The sequence below is a fragment of the Chelmon rostratus genome, chromosome 12, assembly GCF_017976325.1.
Source record: "Chelmon rostratus isolate fCheRos1 chromosome 12, fCheRos1.pri, whole genome shotgun sequence".
Taxonomy (NCBI): Eukaryota; Metazoa; Chordata; class Actinopteri; order Chaetodontiformes; family Chaetodontidae; genus Chelmon; species Chelmon rostratus.
In genome coordinates, this window is record NC_055669.1 from 9,846,284 (window position 1) to 9,864,115 (window position 17,832).

General features: G+C 43.0%; 1 protein-coding gene across 5 annotated transcripts in view; it reads right to left on the bottom strand.

Annotated features, from left to right (window-relative positions):
* Window positions 1–12,981, bottom strand: part of st3gal3b (ST3 beta-galactoside alpha-2,3-sialyltransferase 3b) — a 51,342-nt gene extending 38,361 nt beyond the window's left edge. For 2 of the 5 annotated variants that reach the window (XM_041948441.1, XM_041948437.1), the window contains exons 1-4: window positions 12,933–12,980; window positions 8,933–9,039; window positions 3,270–3,714; window positions 645–792 (exon numbers count right to left, since the gene is read on the bottom strand). In XM_041948441.1, coding sequence (XP_041804375.1) covers window positions 645–753 — 109 coding nt within the window. In that variant the 5' untranslated portion in view covers window positions 754–792; window positions 3,270–3,714; window positions 8,933–9,039; window positions 12,933–12,980. Of the gene's footprint in view, window positions 1–644; window positions 793–2,469; window positions 2,559–3,269; window positions 3,715–8,932; window positions 9,040–12,932 lie in introns of those variants that run through there. The other 3 variants (XM_041948439.1, XM_041948438.1, XM_041948440.1) reach the window with 3 other exon arrangements.
* Window positions 12,982–17,832: the final 4,851 nt, after the last annotated feature.

Genomic DNA, 17,832 nt, shown 5'->3' on the forward strand with positions numbered 1-17,832 from the left:
TTAAAAGGAAATCAAACTGAGTCATAACCAACATCCAAATGTACCAGGGGTATTTTTTAAGTAGAAAATGGAACAAGTGCCTTCTCAGCACATTACAAGGCGCATTGCGAAAGTGAATTTTACATTTTGTGAATTAGGGTTTCATCATCTTCCAGTGAAAATATCAAAGTGCCATTTCCTCCCATCTAAAACGGCAGATGAGGGAGTCAAAAAAGGCTTTGATCCATTTGGTTAACACAAACATGTTCTTAATGTACCCGAGTCAATAGCAGAAATGGAGCAGCTAACACTGGATGTACAAGAAAATCTCATTAAACTCTCCCCACAACATCCAGTACTCTGGTGAAGTGATAGACAAACTAATCTAATATCAGAGAAAGACAGGCTTTCAGACGCCAACACACAGCTTGACATACTAACCGGTTCAGCAGAAAGGAAAAAAAAAAAAAAAAAAAACATACTGAAATAGACAGACAGTTAACTGGCAGCACAGAGCGGCAGACAGCAAAACAGAGACAGGTGTCAAACAGATTTCCTCAAGAAAACAGAATTAAAAATATATGTGTAGGACTATGGGCTATGACAGATGGATGATCAGGTGATGAATAAATGCTACAAACAGTTAGACTGGTGATGTTACTTACGAGGCTTCTGGCCCCATACGTGGAGATGTAGCTTCCCGGAGGAGTAGTAAATAAAGCCCAGGACCAGCATGGGGCAAAGGACGAACAGCAGCTTGTGTGTGGGCTTCATGGTCTTCAGTCATTCACATGGCACCATCCAGGTCATCACCTGAAATGACAAGAGGGAACAGGGACATGGCATTTAGGATCCCCAAGAGAGAAATCTGTCAGCAGCAAGGAAACACAACTGCCCGAAGCAGCAAAACAATAACATACTGTGAGAGGAAAGAAAGCATACGTGTACAGGGAGGGAGTGGGCATGGAGGGAAAAGGTGGAGTCAAAACTGAAGACAGGTTGGAGGTAGACGGATGATTGAGAGGTTCAGAAACAGCAGAAAATATAATGTAGGCAAAGACTGTTTTTAGTCTGACTCCATCAAGGCTGAATCTGACATCCCTTTCCCTGGCTACATGCACAAGCCTCTGTCCTTGAGAAATATTCAATCATGTCTGGAGGGCAGTATCTCGGTAGAGATAGAATAGAAATACAATAAACTAGCTTTTTGGTGTTTTTTCTTTGATTACCTTTGTGGGGACATTTGATAAACTTGTTTCAGCACAAGAAGCAGAAGAGAGAAGCAGAAAGTCAGGCTTTGTGGTGATTTTGTTTTGATGAAACAGTGGACATGACTCTAAGTGGCGATGACAGCAACACACTCCTACTTATAGGTCATCTAAGCATCTGTTAACACCCTTCTTCAAAAAACTGCAATGTTCATACAAGTGCATACTAGGAAACCACCCTGCTGACTCAAGAAGAATGACAGCTATATGATAAAGGGATGTCAGTGTCATTCAGTCATTGTTCTTAGATTGGTTATTTCACAGTAATAAAAACTTATTGCACCACTCAGTTAACCTTACCTTATCTTACCTCTCAACAAACCTTAAATGACCTGACCCAGGTACACAAGACCGTAACATTGATTGCCAATGCTATACTATATATAGGAAAACAGCAACATGTGGCACACTCCATGTAATAAATCATGTCCAGTCTATAGCAAAAGTCACATGACAGCAAACAACAAAAAACACATTACTCATCTCTGTGCCTGTGTGGTCTGATTTCTGTTTTCAACAAATTCTACTAATTGGGTTGAGTCATGTACGGACTATAACCCCAGCACAGTGCAATTGTTTTCAGTGTCAGCCTATCTTTGTCTTACAATCATCTACGGCTTTCATTAAAAACAGATCCTGCTGCGCAGAATCTCTCAGATGTGACAGGTTTAGTAAATATCTATCAAATTCTTTCTGTGAGAACAGCCAGAGGTGAGTGAAAATGAAACAGAGGTGTCTTAGCAGAGCTGAGCTCAGATAAGACTGTAATACCTCTGCAAAACCACGCATTTCAAAAGAGCAGTTCCAGCATGCTCATGATTCACATGAGGCAAGATGCTATCTGCCAGGTTAAATATAAAACTTAATATCAAATTGTTAATATTGTAAAACTTAACTTTAGCTGAAAAAATGCCATATGGTCAGATTCAGAAAACATCCTAAAAAAGGATGCTGGAATACTCTCAACTGCACTATAACAATAATAATAATCATCATAATCATAATAATAATGATAATAATAATAATGCATTTTATTTATAGGTGCCTTTCTGGACACTCAAGGTCAACTTACATCATAAAAACAACCAGAGTTTAAGAAAGAAAAATAAGAAAAGCAATAAAATATCATTTAAAAAGATTAAAGAGTACAGGTGAGTGTGTCCACACAGAGAAAGGATGAACTACTCAGCCGTCCCACAGTGCGCCGGTTTAACTAACTCACCACACCGCTAATGTCAACGGGTTTCAGTAGGAGCGGTGATGGCACCTCATTCCACTCATGTCTCACGAACGGTTGCAAAACCCTCGAGTTTCAGGCCATGTCGAGGGTTGCATCTCTACTTTCACTTCTAAGTCGTGTGGTTTAACGTTACCAAGCTAGCTATGCGAGTCGCTGGCGACGAAGGAAGTTCGGGAGCTAGCAAAGCAAACATAACGGAACTTTGCGGTCCCGTAATTCAACGCCATACCTCGGTGTCTCCACATACAACGTCTGCTTTGCTTTTACTTTAAAAGGTCCGCTCAACCTGTGAAAAGTGAACTCCAGATATAACTAACGGTCACCAGACATTAACATACAGGGGAAGCGAGCGCTGTACAAAAGACGACAGGGAATATGGAGCGGCTAACCGTTACCGTTAGCTTAGGTTAGCCATTCGCTATGCTAACAACGCTACGTTGGCATAGTGGGAAATTTGCCTTGATCCTGTCGGCAGGCCTGCACCGTAACAACACACCACTGGCTGGAGAATTTTGCGGCCAGACATGGGCTCATGTACAGCAGCGAGCGCAATCAGTAGCTGAAACAGTCCACATATGTAGGATAAGTAATGGTATGTTAACTGCAACGAAAGAAGAAAAGCCTGACAAGAGAACAATGATGAGGTATAATCCGGCTGAGGTTAGGAGGACCCTGGACCACCGGTTCGCCTGAAGTAACCACCACCATCACTGTCGAGTAAAACGCGGCGCAGCAGCGTCTCATTGCCTTTTCCAGCTTATCTGGAGAAATGCAGACATTACCTTTGCTTCTCCTCCGAGTCCGCAGGTCACACACAATATCGGCTTTAGTGTAAAGAGTGGACTGGTCGATAAAACGACCGCGTTCGCCCTCCTCTCCAAGTCATCGTGATGAAATCCGTGAAAGTACCCCTGCTCTGTAAACACAAGACGACCACTGTTGACTGCGCGTTTCCCCTGCCGTCTCACCGGCTCGACTTCGCGTCAAGGCTGGCGCGATGAAGAAGCAGCCCCCTCCATCAACATGACCACCACGAGCGGCGGCGGCGGCGGCGGCGGCGAGAGCAGCCCGCGGGTGTACGGCTACAGTTTGTCAGCGAGTCACATGAGGCTCCTCCGGATCGCGATGCCCCCTCCGGTGTTAGCAGAGCTGAGCTGAACGCGCCTACTCATCTGGTTCTTCACGTGCTGGTCCTCAGCTGTTCACTTCGCAGTGGCTCTGGGTTTGCTGTTGCACACACACACACACACACACACACAAACACACACATCAGCCCCCACCCAGATGTAACGGTCCCTGCTCGGCAGCGGTGGGAGAGGTGCAGTAATGTAAAGGCCAGGGCTTGTTGAATTTCTGCCCCAAACTGTAATGGTATGTGCATGCTCAGCACTATTTTTCTGATTGACTGTACAGGTGTGAGACAGGTTTTTATCCTACAGTCATGGTTGAATTTGCTGAAATCCAAACACTTAACAGGTTGTTAGTGGGGTAAAAGTGGTCTGTAGATTAATTCCCAGCAAAACAGCCTGTTGTTGATTTTGAATGCCTTTGCACATTGTCTTTGAGGTTAACCCTTTTCTCCTCTCTTCCTGTCTTATTCAGACTCGTTTCCCATGGTTAGTATTTATCTACATCCATATCTAGGACAGCATCAACAGCCCACCATCCAGTCATCCAGCACTGAGCATGCTTGGTGGCTCTGAACTGGTTTGCTTGGCTCCAGTTATCCATTAAAGGACTACAAATAATCATTACTTGCTCCAGTGTAAAGTCTTTTGCTCCATGATGATGATAATGCTCCTACCCACAAGCCACAAGCAGTCACCGAGCTGTTGGTCACAGGCTGTTTTGGGTATCGTATTTGCGTATTGTGTCCAAGGACATGGTTTCTGCTGTCATCTGATGTCAGAGAGGCCAGGTGAACAGCCTGAGTCCACATACGGACTGCAAACATGACACTTACACTGGAATTCATTAGAAGAGCTCAAGTTTCCAGCTGAAAGTATGAAAGGTTCTGAATGTTCCTCCTATTCACTTCAAGTGTAAATGTTGTGAAAGCTGGATATTTTGTCTGAATGAAAGGTTTCAAAAAAGAAAGAAAAATCAATAATGTATTAAGTAGGACTGGTCTGAGATCATGTTGGAGAGGCAGCACACCCCCACAGGAGCCACAGTCACTGAGGGCTGGCTTATCATTCATTGAAGAAAACTACTTATCAGCCACACAGGCACAAAGAAAACAAAAAACACTTTCATGTGGACGACGTGACAGGGACTTCTTGTGTTTTTACAGCCACTTTCAGGCTTGTAATAGCACAATATTTGCTCTCTTGGCAACCGTTCCGGTTTTTAGACACTTCAGTCATAATTCGTAAAGCACAAAATATAAACACTTTTCATTTTTGTTTGTTTTTTTCTGAACACGCTGGTGTTCCCACAAATGTGAACAGACTATGTTTATCAAACTGCTAAGAATAGGGATATGATATAAATAATGGAATGACTGATCCTCAGGGCCGGCTTGGCAGACCTGGTGTCTGGCTGCTCACGGCACATTGTGTGGCAGCGGATCCATAGTCCCGTCCTTCACACCTGCTCGGGTTACTCTGTTAATTCACTTTTCCTCTCGGATCTTGCGTCCTATTTGTGCCCTGACATTCACGAGGCCTCGTATCCTGCATAAGCAGTCGTTGGGCTGAGAGCCAAAGTAGAGGGTGGGTGGGTGGCAGGGAGCTGCCGTCCATTTTTTTGCCGTGCAAAGTGCAGAGTAGCATACTGATCTATTAATATTAAATCAAGCAGGAAATACAATCTGCTCACTGACCGCTCTCCATCTGGGGTCAGGAGATTAGGCAATGAAATGGCAAATAAAATACACACACACACACACAAGCCTGTTGAAGAGTTCCTGGATCTACTTCAAGATGCTATCTGCTCGGTCAAATATAAAACTTAATATAATATTGTTAATTTTGTAAAACTTAACTTTACCTGACAAACTGCCATATGGTCAGATTGATGAAGCCTACTGACGAGGTTCAAAAAACATCTTAAAAAAGGACACTGGAATACTTTCAACAGCACTTAATGATAATAATAATGATGATAATAATAATAATAATGCATTTTATTTTAAGGTGCCTTTCTGGACACTCAAGGTCAACTTACATCATAAAAACAAACAGAGTTTAAGAAAAAAATAAGAAAAGCAATAAAATACAATTTAAAAAGATTCAAGATTACAGGTGAGTCTGTCCACATACACACAAGCATGCAGCTACCCGCACCTGTTCAGCAGTTCAGGAGTTCAGCAAAAAAATAGGGTGAATTTCCCACTATTCATTTCCCATTTTTAAATTTCTTGCGACAGAGCATTGTCCCACGCTATCCAGCTAAATGGGAATTAGGACACACACACACAAGCCTGTGGAAGAGTCCCTGGATCTACGGTTTGTCAAAGCTGGGATGGGACTCCATGAATGTCCACAGAAAACAACGCAAGGAGCTGACAGTTTCCATTCTCCAACCAAGCCTGGGAAGGGCGCTGTTATTTGTTTGTCTGCCAGTAAGGAGCTGTGTTCCTGAAGGGAAAAGCACTGTTTGTTTTGCACGTCCGCAGTTTGCATGCATTCGCTTCACTGTGCATCCTAAGTGGAGCTGCTAACATGAAGCCACATCTGAATCCATCTGATCCTTCGGGGGTTGGAAACGTGACTCAGTCATGTTAAGGCTGTGGTTTTCCTGCTTTTCCTCCATCATGCTCCATTCCTCTGTAATTATTTTTACACTGGCAAGGGTATAAATAACAGACCAGTTTTGAGTGACAGGTCTGTCATGATAACAGAAATACACACTCAGAGGAAAATGAAACCCTTCATCCAGTGTGGGTTGTGGAATTGGTCCACTAGCAGAGATAGCATCAGGTCCGCCAATGGAATTAGCATTTGATTTCTTCTTCGAGTGTAGTCAGACAGGGTTCGCTGTGCACAAGCTCCCACTTAAACCCACTCTAGAGGCTTAAAGGTACAACAGATCAGTGGGTGGTGGAAACAGTGAAATGATGGTTAGGGAAATGTAATGCTTTTCATGTGCTTGTATTAATGGTGGCTTTTTTTCCCAGGCGATTTCTGTCTGTCAGGCTTTGAAAACGCTGCATTTACATTCAAGTGATAATACTAGGAGAGAACAGCTGTGCAAAAGCTTGACATCAGGAGAGAAGATCACCAGAGACTGTAAACCGCTTGATAAAATCTGTGCCCACTACCCACAAAGGCTGAACAGCGAGTCCCTCTTTAAGGGAACTTAATCTGGATTCCTGCCTTCCACCACTGTTGCAAGCTACAGCGCATCTTAGCATGCAATTAAACTCTAGAACCATACCATTCACAGTACAGTGCGCTGGAAATAGCATCTAGAATGTACTCACTACTGAACAGAGTAACTAATCTTTAAACAGACGTTTCTATGTTTGATCACATCACCTCTCTGACGTACCTCCAGCCAGACTTGACTGTGGCAAAATAAATAATTGATTCCTGCATCATCTGAATCATAGATGAACTATCTGCTCAGTGCTGTGGCTTTTGCTCTACCGAGCAGGCAGCAGGACATAAACAAGTTGTTGCCATGTGTGCAGGGCCAGACTATTTGACTACACTTTCGGTTCCCCTTTATTCCAGTGCTTTACTGCGATCAACACCATCTTGACTTGCAGCCACTTCTTTAAAAGACAACACCCAGTGAGACACATTGTCTTCCTCAATCAGAAGGAACAAAATTCTCTCTTAATGTTGCCAGAATTTAGGTCAAGCCCTCTCGGAGGAAAAAACAAAAACATTTGTTTCAAATTTCTTTAATGGCCGTCTGACACAACCGCTCATTATGTAGCCTACTCAGTGGTCATCATGTCTAGGACTGAATGTAACTGCAAATTAAGCTAATTTAGCCACGCAGGCTGGTGCTACACTGGACATTTTGAGAAACACGTATTTGCTTTCTTGCCAACAGTGCAAAGAGGAGACTGATATCACCCCAGGACAAGTGTGCTAAATATGAAGCCGCTTACAGTCTTGATGATAAGCTTTTTTACATTATTATTATCATTATCATTATGAAGCCTTTATTTAACCAGGTGAGTCCCATTGAGAAAAAATCTCTTTTTTTGAGGGCGCTCAAGTTCAGTGTTCCAAACAACACAAGCACAAACATTAAAACCACCTAAAACCTAAAAACATATAGTCGCAACTCGCAACACAACTAACCAGCTGCTGCTAACTTCCTCTTTAGAATAACAGGAGGACTCTGCAGAGGGGAAAAATGTGGCAATTAAGCACAATAAGAGAAGAAGGGCATCCCTTCTTGCAACATTGTATTAGTGGCATTGACTGAGTCAGCAGCAACTCATACACACGGCGTGTGTGTCCCGGTGTCTCTGGACTAAAGATACATCCAATAAATAAGCCAAGAGACCTGTAACTGGCACTCAAAGAGATGAGCTTGTGAGGTGATGTGCATCAACTTGCTTGTTTTCTTGAGATGATCAGGGGTTTAACACCGCTCTCATGGGAAACAGCTAGTCTGGCTCTGTTCTGCATATCTGTAAATCTCCTTTTGTTCTTATTTGCACCTTTATTGTTCCTTTTGTTTTTATGTGCACCTTTATTGTTTTTGGTAAAGTCCTATGTAATCTAGTAGCAGCTCCTCTATTGCCCACAATAAAGAAGACATCATCTCATGTTGAGTGTTGGTGAGTCATGTGCTTTATCTGTTTTTAGGCCAAGCTGCTGCCCGACTGAGACTGTCTTTAATGATAATACAGTAACAAATTTACAGCCAAAGCTGAGCATTAAAGCGTTCAAAATCAATTTCACCGTTAAAACTCCTGCAAAAAAGTCTGTATGTTAAGTTTATTAAACAAAACTATAAATAAATAAAAATCTAAGACGTGTGCAAGTTGTACAATCCTACAATCAGTGGAAGGAGGACTATGCATGGAGTTCTTAGTGGCTGCTCCATTTACTCGGTCACTTTTTTCCCTCCTGGAGTGCACCACGCAGCTTATTTTAAGCCCCACTATAGGCCAAGGTCATGGATTTATCCTTGGCCTACAAATAATTCCTGTTTTGGTTTCAAGTCTTTATCGTGCAGATACTGTATCTTAGTAGATAAATTATGTGGAACAAACATTCCCACGCTGGAAATAATTTTTAAAATAGTGTAACGTGCATCATTTAACATGTGTTCACCTTTTGCATTTTGTATGACTCTTTCAGTATATGATCAGATGAGCTGCCCCAGGGGTGAAGATAAGGCTTGCTGCATTTTTGCATATGAGATTGTGTAAGAGATTTTGTTTGTGTGCGGAAAAACTACAAAAGTCATTCAAACTAAATACATATCTGTGGTTTATGACCTGAGAATTCCTCAAAGCAGAGACGGACATTACCTTTTCAGCTGCCCCTGTCAAGTCCTTAATCCAGTGTTAGTATCAAACAGACACGTCCCGCTGAATGCCAGAAGAAGTTATCAACCTCTCACATGGAGCAGTATTTCCTAAAGACAGAATAAACACAGAAAGAACAATTTGATCTGGTCACCGTCCTTTAAGCACTCTCTGCAAACATTAGTTAACCAATAACAGGGGCATTCGAACAAAAGTGAAGAGCGAAATACAGGCAGCACACTACAGTTTAGCTCATGACACAGATGGTGGGAAAATCCATTTGGCCTGTTACACTTTGAGAGTGCGATACGTTTTTCTGACATGTCTGACATAAAGACATTGAGAGAATCATTTCATAACTCGGGATCAGATCTGGCAGAAAGTGATGAAAGGAGAACTCTGGTGTGCCCTTTGTTCCAGAGGAGAGCAAACACACTGCAACTTGTTAAATCATGTAATATTGTGATTTGGATCTTCTGTACAATTACTGGCTTATTTGTCTTAACAACAAGGTTTTGTGAAATTAGTTTGGCTTGACCAACTGCTTTTGCCCCTCTTAACAACTCCTCCTGCCTACGCACCTGTTCCACTACAAGCTTTCTTTTCTCCTTTAGACCTGCTTTATTCCACACTGGTTTGCCTGGGCCAAGCCCCAAGCCTCCCCGGCCAAATTGAACATTTCCTACTATTTCTGCATGCCTAAGAGCTGCCTCTGCCTCCTGCACTGCTGCCCTTGGGTTCCATTTCCTCCCCCCAGAAGGATTCGGAACCACATTGCTAACTAACATGTCCTTACTCCCAGATAATAAAAGTTCTGTCCTAACCTTAGTGCATTTAAACTCCTCTGTTAGACTGGATACTGGCAGCTGAAGCATTCCTTTCCCATACAAAGCTACATTGCTTAAGCACCTGGGAGCACCCAACCATTTTCTAATATAAGAGCTAACTAGCCTTTCCATTCTCTCTGCTACAGATAATGGGACTTCATATACTGACATTGGCCACATTAACCTAGGATACAAGCCAAACTGCAAGCACCACAACCTCAGTTTTCCTGGGAGCCCTGATTTATCTATTCTCTCCAGCCCTTCTGCAACATCCTTTCTAAATTGCACAACCTGTTCAGCATCATTCAGGTCCACATTGTACCACCGTCCTAGACTCTTAACTGATTTCTCCCTAATTGTTGGGATTTCCTCACCATCTATAGCAAACTTTCTATCACTTACTTTCCCTCTGTATATTGAAATACTCCTTGACTTACTAGGCTTAATCTTCATACTAGCCCACTTGAGATTCTGATTGACTTTATCTAACAACCTCCTTGTACATGGCCCTGTTGAAGTTAGCAGTGTCATATCATCCATATAAGCTCTAATTGGTGGAAGACGCATTCCATTCTGCCGTCTCTCTCCACCTACGACCCACTTGGAAGCCCTAATAATTACCTCCATAGCCATTGTGAAAGCTAGCGGGGACACTGTACATCCTGCCATAATACCAACCTCCAATCTTTGCCAGCCTGTTGTGAGCTCTGCGATACTTGCACACAGTCTGATGTCTTGGAAATATGCTTTCACCAAGTTAACAACTATCTCCGGCACTTTAAAGTAGTCAAAGGAACTCCAAATAAGGTTATGTGGCACTGACCCAAACGCATTAGCCAGATCTAAAAATACAACATTCAAGTCTCTTTTCTCCCTCTTAGCTGTCTGAATCTGATGCCAAATCATGCTAGTATGCTCTAAGCATCCCGCAAATCCTGGTATCCCTGCTTTTTGCACTGTCGTATCTATCATACCATTCCTTTCTAAGTATTTAGCCAGCCTCTGTGCTACGATACTGAAGAAAATCTTTCCCTCAACATTTAGGAGAGAAATCATCCGAAACTGGCTAAGGTCCGATGACTCCTTCTCCTTAGGGATGAAGACACCTCCTGCCCTGCGCCATGCTCTTGGAATACTTTGTTTCTCCCAAACTATTCTCAGGTATCTCCATAGTGTCCTCAAGATGCCAGGTGCACTCTTATAGACACGGTAGGGGACTCCATTAGGCCCTGGGGCCGAAGAAGCCTTTGCACGCCTAACCACCTCCACCACTTCTCTCCACCTAGGTGGGCTCACATCCATCTCCTGCTCCACTTCCCCTAACGGTGGCATGTCAGGTGGAAGACCTATGTTCCTATTCTCCTTTGAATCTGAATACGTCGACTTCAAATACTGTTCAATCTCTGATTTCATTGCCTTAAGTTGCCCTCCTTTTTCTTGATTAAACAAGCCTTTCACAAAATTAAAGGGGTTCCTAAAAAATGCTGACCTTGCACGTTCCTTCTTCTTTCTCTTCTCCCTAAGGTGTTCTGCCCTTCTGAGTACTGCTAACCTGCTTCTCAGTTCCTCCTGCAACACCTTAATTCCCTCCCTTTCTTCTTCTGTCGCCTTCCTCCACTGCTTTCTTAACTGCCTCCTTTCCTTTACTAACTTCTCTATTTCTCTTTGCCGCCTAGACTTGCCGACCTGCACCCTCTCGCCTTTCCTTTTGACAAGCACCCCAAATCTCTCTCGACCATAGGAGTAGATCACATCTCCAATTTTATCCAATTTCTCCACTACATCTCCTCTAAGCCTGCTTAATATGACTGATAAATCTCTATCAACTGCCTCCCACTCTTTGCTATCATTAGCCCTCGGCCACCTAACTCTAGCTTTCTGCTCCATGCTTCTCTCCTTGGCTGGCCTGTTGCCCTCAACACCAACTGCATCCCCTCTCCGTACCTCCTCCTCTCCAGGGATAGTGTTACTGATATCCTGCGAACTGTGGTTTTCTACCTGTCGCTGGACTTCATCCGACTGATTCGACTGACTTCTCAAGAAATACTGGTCGATGCGGCCACTCTGCCCTTCCACCGCTAAACACTTCCTCCTTCCCTGATGAGTTCTAAGGCCTCGGATTGATGTTATTTTCTGCCAGCCACATGGGCAAACTTGAAGCTTCTTATCCTCTGCTGCACAACTTTTGCTCTCCTTAGTTGCCTTCCCTGTCACCTGAGTACTGCTACCTCTGGCCCTAAGAGATGGGTCCGTGCCCCCATCCCTCACTGAGTCATGATTTGAACAGATTTGTAATATGAGCTGCTGAATGTATCGACATATTTTCTTTCAAAAGTCAGTTTCCATCAGTCACAATATTCAGTCCTGAAAGTGAGCATGAGGTGTGAGAACATGTTGTTTCAGTCCAAATTGGACATACTGATCATCATGACACTGAAAAATTATAAATATTTTACTTTTAAAACCATGACCCAACAAACCACAAACCACAGAAGAAAGCATAACATCTTAGCTAAGATCTGGGTCATGCATACAACATTTCAACCATAGCAGGTTTCTAAGTCAACTAAGGACCAGTCCCCCCTGAATGAATACTGCCTTGATCAGCCTTCCACCAGGAGCTTGAAAATTTGGTAAAATTCGGCATTTCTAACAAGGTAGAAACCGTACCACATGGTATATTAACTGCTGTGCTACACCACAGCTGGGTGCTCTGGAAAGACTGCATGATCCCAGACACAAGACTGCTCAGACGATTATGGGCTCGATCCATCATGTGATAAAGTAGAGCCTTAGGGAAACCTGTAGGCTTAAATTGCTGCCGTCTGCTGCTTAATGAGGTGGCAACAACAGGAAGTCCCATTAGGTTGAAACAGAGCTGTACATGATCTCAATAGCACTACAGTATGTATAGTTATAGAAAATGGGGAATAAAGACACATTGTTTATGTTTGGCATATAGAGGATACGATCATTTATTCATTAACCTGACATCAGCATCATAAGCAATGTGGGCTAAAGAAAAAATAACATGAAGCAATAAAGCTAAAAGAATAAGATGAATAAATAACACAGCAGAATATGCTTGAAACATATAGTGCATTTTGAAATATGGACAATAAATAGTTAATAACAACAGTAGCAAATAACATTTAATGTAAAAACAGTTAGCCTACTTGCACAAAACTAGTCGTCACCCAGTCTGCTTTCGATGTCTTGATCCGTTTCTCAACTCATGTTTTCACACCTTCAAGACTCATTTAGACTTTCTGTCGCACTAACACACACACACACACACACACACACACACACACACAGAAAAAAAATCTCTTTCACATCCTTATTTGTCTGTGTGCAACACGCACATGCTGCATGCTGTTTTCTGCTCCGGGCTGCTCTGCACATCTGCAGATAGGCTTTTCACATATATCAGACAAAGTGGAGAAGCAGCAGGCAGGCTGTAGCAAGTAATGTGTAACTGTGATAAAATAAGTGCTTAGCTTGTGTGGTCAGGTTAAGATCTCCGCCACTGACCTTCATGATCATGCAGTCAACCTGATTTGTCATTGGAGCAAGATACTATACTAGTCTTCTCGGTGCTGTAGCTGTCACGGAAAATCCAGTGTGAGGTATTGTGCTTGGCAAATAAATTACTTTGCAGTCTTGTTCACTTAAAGCCGCATAGAAGCTTTGTTGCTTTTTGTTTTCCTGTGAAAATTGGAAAAACTGAGCTCAGCTTCCCTAAAACGCTTCAATTGTGCAAGACTGCAATAAGGCAGAGATTAAATGGGATTGACCTTTTTTTGATCAGAATGAGCCATTCATTTTAATACAATCCGAGCCAGACGGAAAGCAAACATCAGCCCATGATGGCAGGAAGAAGTTAAGTCATACGTTTACTCACTGTGCTTGACAGTGTTCCCCATTCGCTCTGACCTGCCGTTCACCTGTGCTCAGAATGTGGGCTGATGTGGGCTGCGTAACCATGGCAGTGGCCTCGGAGCCCTCAATCAAATTCAGCTGTCAACAGCCTTAAACCCTGAAGTGTGGACAGAGTATGCCCCTATTAATGGACAAGTGGCTTAAGTCTGACTTTATTGAGGGGATTAGGGTGGAAAAGTCTGACAAGGTAATGATTAATGTAAGTAACTTTTAGCAGCAAGAGAACAGATCCAAATTCTGAAAGATGAAATAATATCCACACTGGCAAACATTCACCAGGTAAATCAGGATGTGAAATTGATAGTAAAAAGAAAGTATGCGTTAAGTATGTGATACTGGGAAGCCAGCCAAAGTTCAGATAATTTACACTAAATTTGCTGTTCCCCAGTAATGACAGCAAAGACCAGAAAGTCAATGTTTTGAAAGTGCAAGCTACACTGCTGGTTTCTGCTGTCTGTTAATACTTATCATGCATCTCTCCTTTAAACAAGTTTCACTGAGGAAGGATACTGCTTCCTGTTTTGCAAGCAATGGGCTCAATGACAGTGCAGCATCACCAGAAACCACGCCCTGTATCTACGCAGAAAAAGGCCTTCATCGGGTCAAGGATGATCCATACGAATACAGGACAGTGGCAGAAATTTGTTGCTGTCAGGAGGGCTCAATCTCACCCACATGTTTTGACAGGAAAGCTTACAGGAAGCCACAAATCACCATATATAGCGTGCGACAACATCTTCCTGTGCACACACACATTTCACACACTTCAGATAAATATCATACTCAGGAATAAAATGTATTAAACTAACAAGTTTAACACTTTTCCTTTAATATTCGATCAGATGGTAAAACTAGACAAAACCTTCTAACTTGCCCCTTTATCATTATTTTGTTGATACAAATAATTAAAACTTACACCTCTATATCTGTTTTATTTAGCTCTTTTTATTTTTCAGATCCTTTTTTCCCTTCTTTTGGTCTTGCACACATGCAATCATTGATCTTACCCCTGTTTTCCCCACACACACACACCATTTCCTACTCTCCCCCAGTCTTTTAGTGCCAAAAACAAAGACTGAAGACAGCACGGTATTAGTGGACAAGCAATCATACAGTGTGAACAGGATCACAAAGGGCCACACAGCTTTCTTGATAAAGGCTAGAAATTAATCTTGTGAGGATGAGTGAAAGTTTATGAAGGAAGTAAGATTCATGACGGCTGACACACTCACACATTAAAAAGGTGTGTTGCTGAGGAAGCGTGAAACAGGAGGTGGAGGTGTACGCTCTCACCAGCACCACGTGCAGCTGGGACTGTCATGATGAGCGCCGTGCAGAGACATCTTTACAGAGAGGCTGAGATCAATAATGAGCCAGATCTCTTTACTGTGGGATGCAAACGCCGTGCACCCGTGACAGCTGCACACGGCGGATCATTTGCTGTGACGTAGCCACTGAGGGAGAGCATCTCTTCATCGTAAAGATGGAGGACATTGCATGGTGAGCGTGTTGAGCTCAGGAGTGCACTGTGACTGGACTTCATGAATAATGGTTCCTTATAGGACAACTGCTGTATATCTGCCAGTACATAGAAGAATGCATAGAAGAATGCTTCACGCTTGAGGGTTATGTGAGTGAGAGGATGTGGTGATGTTCTCAGGTGCACACGTAAGCAGTTTGTCGAGCTCAGTCAAATTGAAATACATACAGTTACACACATGCAAAACCAAATGATGTGCTTTACGTCTTTGCACCGTTCCAGCTTTAAAACAAAAATGTGCTGAGTTGGTGGGGGCATTTTATCTCCCCTTTTTTAGCATTAGTATCGAATATCCATAACAGGTCTTGAACCTGTGGCAGACATTCAACAGCTGTGATCATATAGAAACTGAACCGAGCTGCTAAATGATGCATCACATGCAGGCCATGTGATGCAGCTGAAAGCTCCGGAGGAAAGCCTGTACTTTAAGTGATCCTTGAGATTTAAACGCTTTCCGTCCTGTTGACTGATTCTGCACACTGGTCCATAACACCGGAATTATTATTTTATTTTTTTTTACCATAGTTGTTTTAGGGAAACAAGCTCAGTAAACTACTGGTTAACTTCCATGTCAGTCATCAACAGCACAAAGAAACCTGAGCTCTGTCACTTGACCAGCATGTGACCGGTCTGAGGCGGCTGCAGACAATAATACCCTACTAACCGAGGGACCTGAGGGAGCCACAGCTGCCGGGTCACAGACGGGGTGAGAGATGGTGCGAGAGTTTAGATGTGGAGGCGTGCTGAGAGGTAGAGCGCCGGTGTGAAAACAATAAGCGAGCTCTTTGGTTTCACGTTCCTGCTCTGTCTCCATGTCTGCATGACAACGATTTCTTTTGCATCAGTGTTAAGGCCTGCGTTAATTGATTTTTTTTCGGCCACTTCGGGGAAACGGAAACAAGCTGTAAGCATGCCACTGACACGTTCCCACTTTATAGGCTCATGGGGAACATGCTAGCAAGAAGTTGCTTATCTACGCATCCGGCAGATGCAATGCAACATCAGCTTTCATTTAGAGTTGGGTTTCTGGCCTCCCGGGGAATCGAAGTCCTATATTCACTATACTTTTAGCTCTGTTTTGGTCTCCGCCAGCTCCTGAGGCAAACATCTTGCTCTTTAGCTTTGTAAAATGCACTGTACCCCCATACATTACCCCTCCCCCACTGATTTATGTTTTTTTTATTCTGCAATCTAAAGCCAGCACAACTTTCAGAGGACTTCACATGACCTGGGTGTGTTCAGCCATCTATTGCTCCACATAAAAACCACTCTGTTCTTTGCGATGATCCACTTCAGCGTATCAGATTTGTTGAGCAGTAATTAACCACACAGTCGCCCTTTCAGTTCATTTTAGGGCGCACAGACTCACTGAAAACAGCCTCTGGTGATAGAAAACAATAGCAGAGCGAAGCAGATCATTAAACATTTCAGCATTCAGCATTCAGTTCTGGATTTCTGCTTCATAGCCCAACTGAGAAAGCATCCTCTGCGACACACTTTTCATCTGAAAAGATGCTTTTTATCCAAAGCATGGAAACAAAATACTGGAACACTGGAAGCTTTTGGTGATTGTTGCAACTGACTTGCACATCGATTGGGAAACCGCTCTTTCACTGACGTCATTTCGTGAAGTAAACTGAAACTGTGATAATCCCAAACAAAGACGACGGAGTGATCATTTTCTCCGCATCCATATTTTGAAAACAGCTGTACAGTCAAATCTCCACCCTTTATTTGTTCGGGAAGCTCTTGTGCTTTCACGCCAAGCAGCACTTACTTTGCTGTAAATACTTTATTAAAGAAACACCAACGAGATGTGTGTTCAGGCGTATCTCTGAAGTCACTGCATTTCACATGATGCATGATTCAGATATGGAAAACGTGTAACATTTGTACCACATCTAAATCTATATCTGGATCCTATAGTTGCTTTTTATAACTTTATACTTTGTACCATTGACTTCCCCACACGTGGCAGACGCTCCGGGGGTGGAGGCAAGCCGAGCAGCTTTATCTGGCACCGTCGCCCATCTGTCAGCAGATGTTATGATCTTGTGGATGTGGAGGTTGTGTGATTGTGGGAGGGGTGGGGGGGGATGGGGGGGGGGGGGGGGGGGGGGGGGGGGGGGGTGCTGTGATGCTCAGAAAAGGTGTCTGCTGTAAGTGGGTTACTGAGGTGTGTGTGTGTTTGCTCCCGCAACACAGTCTGTGCCTACCTGCCGCCTGTCTGTATAAATCTGACATATGTCAGATTAATATGGAAGCTCATTTCTGCCAGCAAAAGACAAATAAATGCTATACAGTTAGATATGATGAAACAATAATAGAATGATAAATGATAAAATGTGAAGAATAATTCAGATAGTAAGTGCTAACTTTTGATTAATTTTGCTAATACTTAAGTCTCTTTTTCTTTTCCTGGAATGAACTACCGTAACATTCATCACATGTTGAAGTCATGCATGCTTAGGCAGTGTTTACTCTACTTCCCCAGGTGAGAAAACAAACACTGCCTGAAAACAGACAGAAAAATGTGGTGATTTTGTCTTAATCCAGATTAGATTAGCATTGAAGCAAGGACCACAGAAGCAGAT